Source organism: Nipponia nippon, unplaced genomic scaffold (genome assembly GCF_047370975.1).
Source record: "Nipponia nippon isolate SJK-2023a ecotype South Korea unplaced genomic scaffold, ASM4737097v1 scaffold_17, whole genome shotgun sequence".
In the NCBI taxonomy this organism is placed as follows: domain Eukaryota; kingdom Metazoa; phylum Chordata; class Aves; order Pelecaniformes; family Threskiornithidae; genus Nipponia; species Nipponia nippon.
In genome coordinates, this window is record NW_028262333.1 from 7982136 (window position 1) to 7994415 (window position 12280).

A 12280-nucleotide genomic window follows, 5' to 3' on the forward strand; every position below is an offset into this window, starting at 1 on the left:
AAGTCTTTTAAAGCCTAACTTATTTCATACATTTTTATAAACTAGCAAAGATGGGTTTTCTTTAACTCTGACCATCATCATATAATGCATTTTAAATTGTTATATACAAGGTAGCATGTTACTATTGTAAAATGTTAGCCCAAACATGCAAGCTTGCCAAGTTTTTACATTACATTTCTTTTAACAATGTAGGAGTGCCCTAGGGAACATTTCTGTTGGAAGGGCAACAAAGGGAGATGGTATGTTCGGGTTGCTCAGTCGCATAGGATAACTCACGTGAGGCCAGACAGATTTGTCCAAAGCCAGGTGAGCAGCACGCAGCAGTTATTCCTCTCTCACTGCCATGTGTGATTCTGCAGGCTTTGTGCTCGTTCTGTTGCAGTAGCACTTGCAGCTAAAAGAAGGGAGAATCAGTAATATTCTTTGCCCAGCTTTATATACTAGAAGGAGAAAATATCTGAGGTTTTCCATCTGCTCAGTTCAATACAAAACATTTAAAAGGGAACAAACCTAAGAGACAGAACTCATGTGTAATCCACTTAAAGACAACGAACAAATCTAACTTCGTACTTGAACAGGAACGGTGCTGTACAGTTTACCAACAAATCCTGAGTTTTACCAACGATGACCTTGCAACGAAAGCTGCTGCACGTGGCAACAAGTGAAAAACATGCTTCAGGATGTGAACTGTTCTGCCCTGGCCAGATCCCACTTCTGCATGTATTGCACTCTGGCCCGCCTCAGTATTCCCGGCATGAAAAGCCTGTAAGAGGTCCTCTGCTCGCTGTTTTGCACTGTTGTATGGCGTCCTTGGCTGATGCTGGTGAATAAATTCTGTACAGCAATCTAAAATCGGGTCCTTTTGGATAAAAAATGATATTAAGATATGGAATTATTCATTAGAGAAGGAATGTCCTACCCATTACTGTGCAAAACCAGCTGTAATTAAGCATCTGAGTGCATGTTTATAAACAGATGTTCTCATCTAAATGTCTTAGAAATAAACAGCTTTGTTATACAAGTTCTCTCAAGCTACAGAAAGTTAAGTGAAGCTAACATTCAGTGGCGTTACAGCTCTCCTCCGCAGGCTGATGTCCTCCCATACATACCCTATTATTTGAGTTTACCAAATTTCAGTGCTAGGAGAGGTCCCCAAATGCAAGACAGTTTCTGCGGTAGAATATTCACAGAGCAATAAAGTGAAGTAAATTTTCCAGGTACAGTCCCAGAAGCACATTAGGATTTCATGCTTCAAGAGACATTCTTGCCTTTATTTAATACCGAGGACCTCTGCAACATTCCTGTACCTGGTAACAAAGATTTCATCGTATTTGTGAATACTCTTACTTCTGCTATTCTGTTTCCCCTGTATGGGAAGAAGTGTTTCCTGTTAGCTGCAAATTCATTGCATCATTCAAAAAGCACCAGAAGACAGTTTGGAGTGCTATTTTAATATATCTTTCAAAAATGCATTAGATTAAGGGAGAGTGCAGAGGAATATCTAGAATTTTTAGAACCATTTTTTTATAATTTGTGAAACATAAATGAATATTAAGCTAACATTGCATGCATTTATTTTGCATTTTTAAACATAAATCGGTATCTTCCAGAAGTTAATGTGGCATGTAAAGAAGTTATTATTTAAAAAAAAAAAATAAGGGCAGATTAAGGGTACTTTAAAATCTGTGCTTTTGCTTGGCCTTTCCCTTCTTTGTAGAAGAATCCCCAAATCTGCATTTAAACAGCTGGAAAGACAAAAACATGTTTTATTGATGTAACCTGTATTATGTAAAGTAATTTATCGGGTGCCGTAATAACCATTTCTAGATACTAACTGCTTGTCAACACAGTCCCAGAGCAAACATTATCTGGTCGTTATCTGCAAGCTCATTTAATTGTCCCAAATCAGAACGACGGATAGCTTCATAAACGGACAATCACCGTTTTTCCTCGCCCCATCACCTGAATTTCCATCAGTTCCAGGGAAAGCCAAACCCAAGCGGATCGCTTGTTCCATGCTGGAAGGGCAACCTCTTCTCCCTCACCTCTTTCTCCACTTCTCCAAGGCAGCAGAATTTTCTACTTTGCTGTGTTACTTCATTGATATTTTTAACTCCAGTTCTGCTTCCGTACTGACAATTTCTGGTCTTTTCTTGCCCAGAAATGTGTCACACAGGAGTGGCTGGTGAAGCAGGGCTGTCCCAGGGGCCAGCAGATCCAGCTGCCGGGGATGTCCCACCATCAGCGCTTCTTCAGCGTCCCTGCGGTCTAAATCCAACTTCAGTCCAGGGCACTACCCGGTTGCTTGTTTTTATTCAAAAAGTGCCAAAATCTGCTAACTTCTCAGTGAAATGCTACCATAATTTGTGGAGTTCACTCGTATTTCTCAATGAAAATATCGAGATTTCCAGTGCTTGCCACGGGGCAAACGTGTCTCTCTCTCCCTGCCCCCTCGGTGTCTCTTCTCGTTCCCTCAGCTGTTTTGAGGGGGGGGTTTTGGTCTGTTTTCACGGATTTGCCCCCACGCCGCCCATCCCAGCTCACACCCGCCTCTAGAGCTGTCCAGCAAGCTCCAAGGTGCCTTTCCCACGGCTCTTTGCCTCTCTCCAGCGCAGCTCCCCCCCCGCCCCGAAACTTCGCTTCTGGAGAGGCCCTGCCCGCGGGGGAGCGGGCTGCCCCCGCGGCGGGCACAGCCCGCGCAGACGCCGCCCGGCCGTCACGGCACAGGTGGATGGTGAGCGCTGGCCGGGCCGGGGACCGGACTCGCGGGGCGGCCGCTGAGGCACGGTGGAAGCGGCCGGGGGCGAGCGGCCCGGCCGCCTCAGAGCTGCCGCCCCGGGCGCTCCCCCCCCCCGGTAGGAAATTGAGGAAGTGAAAGAGGAAAGAAGCGGGGCGGCCTCCCGGCTTCCTCGGCGCGGTCACCCCGGGCTGGCGCCCGCCGGCTCCCCGCGCCCCGCGGGCGCGCCCTCAGCGCCGCGCCGCCGCCGGCGGCGGGGGACGAGGCGGGGGAAGCTGGGGCCGTCGGGGAGGGGGCGAGATCCGCCTGAGAGGCGAGGCGGCGGGCGGCCCCTCCGCGCCCGAGCGCAGGCTGCAGTTGCCCGCCTCAGCCAACAGGTTGCACCGTTCCCCCTCGCTTGGGCTCGGCGGGTGCTGCCCCGCGGTGCCCGGCGAGGGGCGGCGAGCGCCGGCGGGCTGCGCTGTGCCGCGCCGTGCCGTGCCGAGGCGAGGCGTGTAGCGGGGCGCGGAGCGGCGGGAGCGGGCGCGCTGCGGCTGCCGCCCCTCTCCGCACCGGCTGTCTCCACTCCCTCTCCACGTCGGGGAGGCGGGGGGAGGGAGGGAGGGAGGGAGGGAGGAAGGGGGAGGGGGAGGAGGCCGCCGTCGTCGTCCTCCATTTTGTGGCGGGGGCAGAGCACCGCCGAGCGCGGCGCTGCCCGGCGGAGGGACGGGACGGGACGGGACGGCACGGAGGGGAAGGCAGGAGGGGGGTGCGAAGTCCGCGGAGGCAATAAGCGCTAATTAACGGAGGGGGCGCCGCGGTGGTGACGGCGGCGGGCGGGGCGGGGACTAGGTCAGGGTCTCGGGCCGGCGGGGGGAGGAGGAGGAGGAGCGGGGGGAGCGGTGCTGGCCGCCGGGGCGGCCCCCGGAGGGGCGGCTGTTGACTTCCTCCCGCCCGCTCCCTCGCCCCTTCCAGCCGGCTGCCGCCCCCGCCGCGGGGCGCGATGGCAGTTGGCGGCTGAAGGAGCCCCAGCGCCCCCCCCTGGACGAGGTAAGGGCGGCGGGGGTCGCGCGGGGCGGGCGGGGGGCAGAGGTCGAGCCGAGCCGCGCTGCGGGCCGGCGCCGCGGCTTCGCCCCGGGAAGTTCCCGGGAGGGGGAGGCGGCGGCGCCCCCGCAGGAATCCCCCGAGCGCGGGGGGGGAGCCGAGCCGCTCCCGGAGGGATCCCGGGGTGGGACGGGAGGGGGCACGGCGGTGTCCCCCCGAGGTGGGTGCCCGGGGCGGTGGCGGGGCGGCCCGGCCCGGCCGGGCCGCGGGAGGCGGGGATCCCCCCCCCCCGGCCGCGGGGTGTCCGCCGGCAGCCGGCCCGCCCCTGTCCCTCGTCCGCCCCTCGGCTGGCCGGGGTGTTTGTCTGTTGTTTGCGGCAAGCGGCGCGGGGTCTGCTCCTCCGGGGGGCGAGGAAGGGGGTGAGGAGGGAGGAGGGGGAGCTGAGCCCGGAGTGCAGCCTTGCAGCCATGGGTTGGTCTTATTTTGCAGAAGTGGGTGTGCCAGGGAGACAGCTCAACAGGTCTCGACACATTTCTCTGAAAACTATACTTTGCAAAGGAGAATTTATTGTAATCCGGCAGTTTTAAGTAGTCGCAGCTTTTTCCTCGTTTGGGTAGACTCTTGCCTCTGATTTTTGACACGTTTCCTACGCTGGATGGTTCGCTGCTTTTTTTGACGTTGGAGAAATTGTCAAATGGAATAACTACTTTTTTCCTCCCCTTCGTGCTTAAAAAAAAAAAAAAAGAAAGAAAAAAGGCAAAACCGGAGGTAGACAGATATTATTTTTTTCCAGTCACTGTTGCGGTGTCCACCTTAAACAGCCCAGCAATATTTCAGTGCTGTTTGCAATCCGTGAGTTTTCGGGGGGCTGCCCCATTCCCGTTTTGTGCCGCGTGCCGTGGTCCCGGCGGGCAGGCGGCTGGCGGGAGCGCGGCTCCCCGGGCATGACCCAGGAGACTTCGGCGCCTCGGCCAGCATGGGTAAGGGACCCTCTGCTCCGGCACACGGAAAAGCTGTACGAAGTGGTGTCAGAGGACCAAGAAGGGTTTTCGCTTTGAGCTTCTCCTGCTCGGGACGCTTTCACTTAGGCCAAAGCTTAAAATTTGTACACGTGGGGACTTTTTGTTGATCACAGTCTTAACTTTGGCATACAGAAAGCAGCAGCGTTCGTCGGCAGTCTGGAGAAAATGGGCGGCAGAGCTGGCAGGTTTAGAATTAAGATGACCGTAAACTTGTAAGCACTCTCGGATCTCTCTGCTTAATGGATAATTCCGAGGCCAGGCTTTAACTTGGGCATTGCCTCCTCTTACGGATTGGGGGGGAGTGCGAGCTGATCGCTGTTGGCTGTTTGCTGTTAGTGTTAGGCCGTAGACAAACAGTATAGAAAGTTTGCTGGAGAATTTACAGTTATTCTCCAAATATTTATGCTCTGCGCTGAAAATAAATGTAGTAAATACAGATGAACCTGAGGAGATTTGTTTTCAGTGTTAGATGTGTTTGGAGAACAGCCGTGAGCTGTTAAAGTGTTGGAAGCTAATAAAAATTATACTTTATTTTTAGTTAGCTTTTATTTATAAATTTGAGATTTATTTAAAGAATTGAGTTTATTTCAAGATTCACAAGTTGTACTTTAAGCTGAACCTATGCAAAGATAGCAAACTGTGTTTTGTGGTGGAGAGGTTGTGTAGCTCCTGGACAATAACAAGCCACTTAGATTCTTTTTTTTATTATCCCCCCCCCGGCTGGTAAGTACCGCATTTGAGAGCTGGCTCGGGAGGTTTCAGTACCTGTTGTGGGTGATGCATCTGAACCTGCAGGGAGAGAGGGAACTGACTCGGGAAAGGTGGTGAATGCCCTTCTCCCCTGCCCTGCCCAAGATGTAATTAAATACCAGGGAAAGTTACCTTCCAAGATTTGTAAATCGGGTACTTTAACAATTCTTACTTGCCAGGATGGGTAACAGAGCTAGAGAGTGTGTTCAGAAAGATGTCTTATGCTGTAGCCTGATTCTGAGTTGCATGCAGGCAGACTTACCACTTCATCCAGGTTTAGCAAAGCTTTAAAAAATATACTACCTTGTTACCAGTCAGGAAGAAAACAAAACAAACCAAAAAGAAACAAACAAAAAAACAAAACCATAAACCAGTGGATTTGAGAAAGATGTGGTACATGTCAGTTCATAGCTTGGTTTGCTGTGCTTTCATTCTCAGAGTAGCTAAACCAGGTTCGCTGGGCTAATGATTTAGACTTTTTTTTTTAAGCTGTTATTAAAATATCCTTGCTGTGCTAACTTTGAATGCTTCTGATCTTTTTATAGCTAATGTTAAAGTAATGGATTCCAAAGAATTGCTGAACTCGTCGGATCAAGACGAAACAAGGAAAAATGCACTCATCAGTACCAAAGGAGGGATCGTGATGGACTTTCACCCACCCTTCAGGGGTGGAGCTACTCTACAAGCCCCTGTGTCTACATCTCCTCTCCCTGTGTCTTCTCAGTCAGATTCCAATCAGCAACCTGCTTTGGCTGACTTTTCAAAAGGATTAGTAAACAATGTGCCTCAGCCAGACCTTTCCAAGGCAGTATCGCTTTCGATGGGACTGTACATGGGTGAAACAGACGCAAAAGTGATGGGAAACGACCTTGGATTTTCGCAGCAGGGCCAAATCGGCATCTCTTCTGGAGAAACGGACTTCAGGCTCCTGGAAGAAAGTATTGCGAGCTTGAACAAGTCCTCGAGCCTGGCCGAGGACGCAAAGGGAGCAATATCTTCTGAGGTGCCACTTGAGCCGGATTTCCCAGGCATGGCTGGCCGCAAGGTCCCTTTAGAGTCAGGAACTGCAGTCCAGAGCCAGGTTGGCTCGAATGGTGGCAACTTGAAATTATTCTCTGAAGACCAAAGCACCCTGGATATTCTCCAGGATTTAGAATTGCCGCCGGTATCGCCTGGTAAAGAGCCCAATGGGAGCCCGTGGAGGCTTGACCCATTGCTAGATGACAGTGGCTTGCTGTCCCCTATATCTGCAGATGATGCATTTCTCCTGGAAGGAAATCTCAGTGAAGACTGCAAGCCTCCTGTTTTATCTGACACTAAACCTAAAATTAATGACCGTGGTGACCTTTTACCCAGTTCCAAAATGCCAATGCCTCAAGTGAAAACAGAAAAGGAAGACTTCATTGAACTCTGTACTCCTGGCATAAAGCAAGAAAACATGGGCCCAATTTATTGTCAGGCAAACTTCTCTGGGTCTAATCTGCTGGGTACTAAAGTCTCTGCCATATCTATCCATGGTGTCAGTACCTCTGGGGGACAAATGTATCACTATGATTTAAATACTGCATCGCTCTCTCAGCAGCAGGATCAGAAACCAATTTTTAATATCATTCCATCTCTTCCTGCCGGTTCAGAAAATTGGAATAGGTGCCAGGGATCAGGGGATGAGACGTTAGCTCCTTTGGGAACACTCAGTCTTTCTGGCAGACCTGCTTTCTCTAATGGCTATTCAAGGTAATTAGTTTTTGTTGCTCTTTATTAAAATACTACAAGTATGTTTAGCACAACTGCATGCATGCTGGTTTGTGGTTTATTTTTTTTTTCCTTTCGGTCATCCCTTTTTCATTTGCTATGTATGGCTGGCTGATCAGACATCACTGGTGTATATTTATTCCATAGTAGGATAGTAGCTTTAACCAGGTACTCAGCTATTGGTATTAAAGGGAAGAAAAGAGGAGGGGAGCTGGTATGCTTTAAAAAATAAATAAATAATTGTTAAAAAATTCTAAGATACAACCTAGAGGGAAAGTTGAGTATGTCGTGGTAGAAGGATCCATACGCAAGGCAGTATAGAAGGAAGTATTTAAGTGTATACAAAAGCTACTTCATTCTCAAGGGTTAGAGGATCAATTGCTGTGTGTTGTTGGTTGTTTTGTTTTTGTTTTTTCTCTTCCTAGTGTTACTTAAATGTTATGCACAAAAATAACTTGGTTGCTGGGTAAATTTCTAGAATTACATTTAAGCTGAACTAGAGTTTTAGCTTTGCTTGGTATTGCATTTACCTTACATGGACAAGAAGATGCCGAGTAGGAAATATTCAGTGGTTTGTTTAATAACTGCATTTAAAGAGATAAAAATATTTGCAGTAAGATTTAAACGTACCTGGAATTTAACTCTTAAATGGAACTGGAGGAGGGCTTGCTTATAGGTGGGTTTTTGAGAGCAGGGTATTTTAGGGGAGCTGGTTAGTACGTATTTCAAGTGACTTTGTAGTAGTGTTTTCTACAAATAATTCAATAGTGCAGATATTCAAGTAAAATACTTTTCCTCTGCCCTTCAAGAGCAAGCGCGACGGTGGCAGCTTTCTCAATGGGTAGCTGTGTACGTCTCCTCGCAGCCGGGGATGGGTTCCGATTTCAGTAGGAACACCTAGTTGTATGTTTTCCTCAGCTATTCTTTGTTTAACATATACTTGCACAAGCGCAGTGTTTGGTCTCAATGGAGGAAGATGTTTTTGCTGTGTTTCTGTGGAGTCTTAGAAAATGGCTCTCCAAGTCCATATATGTAAAACCAGTAATTGTAGGCTTTTACTGAAGTATCCGTTTTAACTTTCTTTTTTTATTGCCCCACTGACAATTGATCCCCAGAGTGTTAGCTGCCAGTCGCGGGGCTCTCCCTACGCATTATTTTCTCCATTTTCCCACGGTTGGAATGAGGTGTGTGAGGATTTCTTCTTTCCTTCAGAAAGACAACTTTTAACTTGTTTTCATTCTAGATTTCTTTCATATTTTTTTTATTTTTGTAGGGAAGATGTGGTGTATGTTTTTTGGGTTGTTTTTTTTTTTTTTAAGTGTTTAAAGCAATTTGTAATGTAAGGAATCCAGAAAGGAAAATCAGAATTTGTGGATAAATTCCACTTTGCTATATGAATATTGAACATGCCTTATCATTTATTTTGACAGAGAGAAATCATTTGTGCTAACCTTCAGTCCGACTTCCATGTTGTTTTTAGTTTGTTTCATGGGGGTGGGGGGTGGGGTGGGTTTTTTTATTTTGCTCTCGTCATATTTTTAATGGCAATCATAAAATCTGTGTCAAAGCAAGAACTATTTCTGGGTTTGGGAGGTGAATTTCAGTGCCTGTTTAAGTAAGCAGGTTCCTTGTAGATAATGGAAACATCACTCTTGAGAATACTTCTGTAAAGTTCATGCATTGTTTTTATTTTACAGAACTATTTAGGTAGAAGGAAGCTCATTCATAGGTGAATGGTTTACACGTAGATGTTTGTCTGGCTTTTGGGGAATTTTGTAAACACCAATTTTACATACTATGTTTCTGATAATGTTGTGATGAAAAACCCACTCAAGACACTAACGTGTACAGAATACATCTGATCCTAGAGTAAAAAGGACAGCAGTACTAGATGTTATCGTTGCTTTTATCAGGCAATTTTGAGGAGTGTGCTTAGTGTGTTTGTGTTGGAGCTGAGCAGGCAGCGATAGGCAGGCGTGCTGCGGGGAGCTGGCAGAAGCCCTTGGCGCGGAGCTCCTCTCGTAGGCGATGGAGCATCCTCAGCATCGTAGGCAAAAGTCTGCCTCCACCACTGGATAGTGTTAACAACGTTGTGCTGCAAGTGTTTACGTTCTTGCTTCCTGCAAGGTTTCTTATATTTTATTGCTTTCTTTTGCTCTAAGATAATGGATTTTTTTTTTCTTAATTTAAGAAATGCATAAAGAATTTTCAGATGGCTCCTAGTTCAGTTTTGTGTAAAAATGCATTATTTCTAGCCTGCGTGGAAGCTGTTCTTCCCAAAGATTTTTACACACTAAAACTACCAAGTCCAATTCTAAAAACAACATTGTTTGGGTTTGCTCTATTTTTTTTTTCTTCCATAAAATATGGGCGACTCCATCTTTTTAAAATGTTTGAGATACTACTGAACCCTGGGTTTCAAGCAGGAATTCTCTTTCTTCCTGAACCTTGTCAGAAATATTTGGTCTAAACTGGATTAGTTTAAGGTGATGTATTGTGGATTTGTTTGTTTTTCTTACAGAAGACTTAACAAAATTGGCATTTGTTTTGGAAACAAAGGAAGGACTATCTTGCCAGGTTTTGGTAGTCCTTTTTTTTTTTTTTTTTTTTTTTTTTTTCTCCTTTTAGGTACTGATTGTGTGAGGTGAAGGCTGGGATTTTGAAAATTCAGAATTGCTAGACTTCAATTTCCAATAGGAATTTGTTGGTGTTGGTAGAATTATTTGACTAATTGTAACATATTAATTATATACTAAACATATGGGAAGAAAAGCTGCAGTTTTGTCCTGGTGTTTAGGTAGTATTTAATCTGACTGTTTTAATGGAAGGCATGTAATGTTTCTTTATAGACGAGCAGTCTTGAATTGATGTCATGCAATTTTTGAGTGATTTTGCTTCTAAGGATAGCACAGCGTGCTGTCTTTAACGAGACAAGTGATAATCAGGACTGAGAAAACTAATCAATTTTCCTATGAAGAGTAGGAGGTATTCTGAAGTTAACAAGCAGAATACGAACTTCAGAAATTTGTTCGATGGGAATGAATCGGCAATAGTCAATAAATGTCTGTTTGTATCTCAGGGTTGTAGAAGAGTCCGCCAGTGCTTGTGCGGATGTGTAAAACTTGGAGCTGCAGCTCAGTGTTTCAGCAGATGATACTCAAAATCATCTTGAGCAGCAGCGAAACTCCAGACAACAGGACAGCTTCATTCTGGCGTTGCTTTGGCGAGGTCTCCCACCTGATCGAGCAAGGCGCCGATCGATCGCGGTAGAGCAAACTAAGGAGAAGGTGGATAGAATAAGAGAGAGGAAAAAAGTAAGATAACTGAGACAATTTGCCTTAGATTTTCTTCAATAGAAGAGGTGAGACAGCATCTGGAAGAGGAGTAAAACAGGCTGAAAACATGTGGTAAATGCTTCACTGAAGAATTAGAGGGTTTGATGATGTCTGTCTCTGATGGGATATTATTTGTGATTTATTACACAAACGCCAGTGAAAACTGTTGAATTTCAAGGAAATGGTTTTAACAACACACACTCGTAGGACTCTTGCGTGGTATATACATTAAATCTCTCGCTCACCGTTTTTATTCCTCTGACTTCCTGGAGATGTGGCTTATTGTGGGGGGAGTGAAGGACAAAGAGAAACAACACAGCGACACAGGGGTTTCTGTGTGCTTTTTCTATTAGCCTACAGCCAGAATTTACAAAAACTGGGCCCCATTGGCAGTGTTGCGGCTTCTCTTATTACATTTGAAATCATTCCTAGGACTTAAGCTTGTGGGGGATAAGGATCATTAAGGAAGTTTAAGAAAGGGCAAGAGCTGAGAGAAGTCATGAAAGAGGAGGAGAGTCTGGAAGGGGGAAAAAGTTTTACTTGTCAGTCGCAGTCCAAAGCCTGCCTTTCAGGAGAAGTTACCTTTCTGCCGTCACTCTTTAACTGGGATTCTTCTTGGACTCAGATGTTTTACTAGAAGGAAGGGGAAAAAAGGGATCATTTGCTAGAAATGGCAAAGGTCAGTTGTCCGTTTGTCTTACTGCATTGTTTTAGCTTGGCTTTTGGCCAAAGTCGGTGGCTTGGCACGGTTGGATGTAGTACTTTAAGTGTTGTCTGACTCAGCAGTATATAATGTGTGGTACATATGGAAATATGTCTTTTTTAATAATTCTATTTTGATATAAAAAACAGACTTGTTATTTGGAGGGAGTGCTCAGGGTTTCAATAGTCTATGTTGTGATTTGTCAGCTTAATGTAATACTGTACTTGGGTTCTGAGTCTTGGAAATACACGACAAAAAAAAATCTAACTTTTGGCAGAAAGGGATGAATCGGGAATGTTCTGCAGAATGTGCTATAAGGCGCCATGAAAAGGTAGCTAGGTAAATGACTGGTCATGTAAGATGTAATCCGCTTTTTCTAGTCTTAGCTGATCCATTCAGCTAGCTGATAGCCGAGTAGGTTTTTGTAAGTCCAACCCAAGTTGTTAATTTCTGCTAATTTATTTTCCCCTACAATGATCTCTACTTTAAACCTAGCTCTAGCTTATAAAACACAAGTTGATTTTTGTTGCCGGTAGCATTTTTTTTTTTATCCATCTCAAGTAATGGTTTAACCTCATTGTACTCTTCTGCTGCTAGTGAAAGCAAAACTATAGTTAAACCAGCTCTACTCACAAGTCTTTTCATAAATGTGAAATATATGTGTTACACATCTCCTACATCATATATTTACTGTCTTAAAGATTACCTTTATACAGTGAGAGCAAATTGTCTTGCACACTTCTTACTCCCTTCTTACTTTGACTGCTTACTTCTTACTGCTCATTCTGGAAATGAACAAGTGGTCACTATTCTATGCATGTATGTAACTGCAAACTGGAATTATTTCTACATATTAAAAGGTTACCAAGGTCTTCTCTCTTCCTAGGTCCCCCTTTATAGCCACCACCTGGCGGGTGGGCCTTTGGGGGCTTCCTCTATTTTTTAATTTTTTTTTTAA

General features: G+C 46.0%; 1 protein-coding gene across 4 annotated transcripts in view; it reads left to right on the forward strand.

The window, feature by feature from the left end:
• The first annotated feature begins 3455 nt into the window (after positions 1-3455).
• The window catches only part of NR3C1 (nuclear receptor subfamily 3 group C member 1), a 74373-nt gene continuing 65548 nt past the window's right edge, over positions 3456-12280 (forward strand). Inside the window, exons 1-2 of one of the 4 annotated variants that reach the window (XM_087753699.1) lie at positions 3456-3766; positions 6078-7266. In XM_087753699.1, coding sequence (XP_087609825.1) covers positions 6092-7266 — 1175 coding nt within the window. In that variant the 5' untranslated portion in view covers positions 3456-3766; positions 6078-6091. Of the gene's footprint in view, positions 3767-4275; positions 4741-6077; positions 7267-12280 lie in introns of those variants that run through there. The other 3 variants (XM_087753700.1, XM_087753701.1, XM_087753698.1) reach the window with 3 other exon arrangements.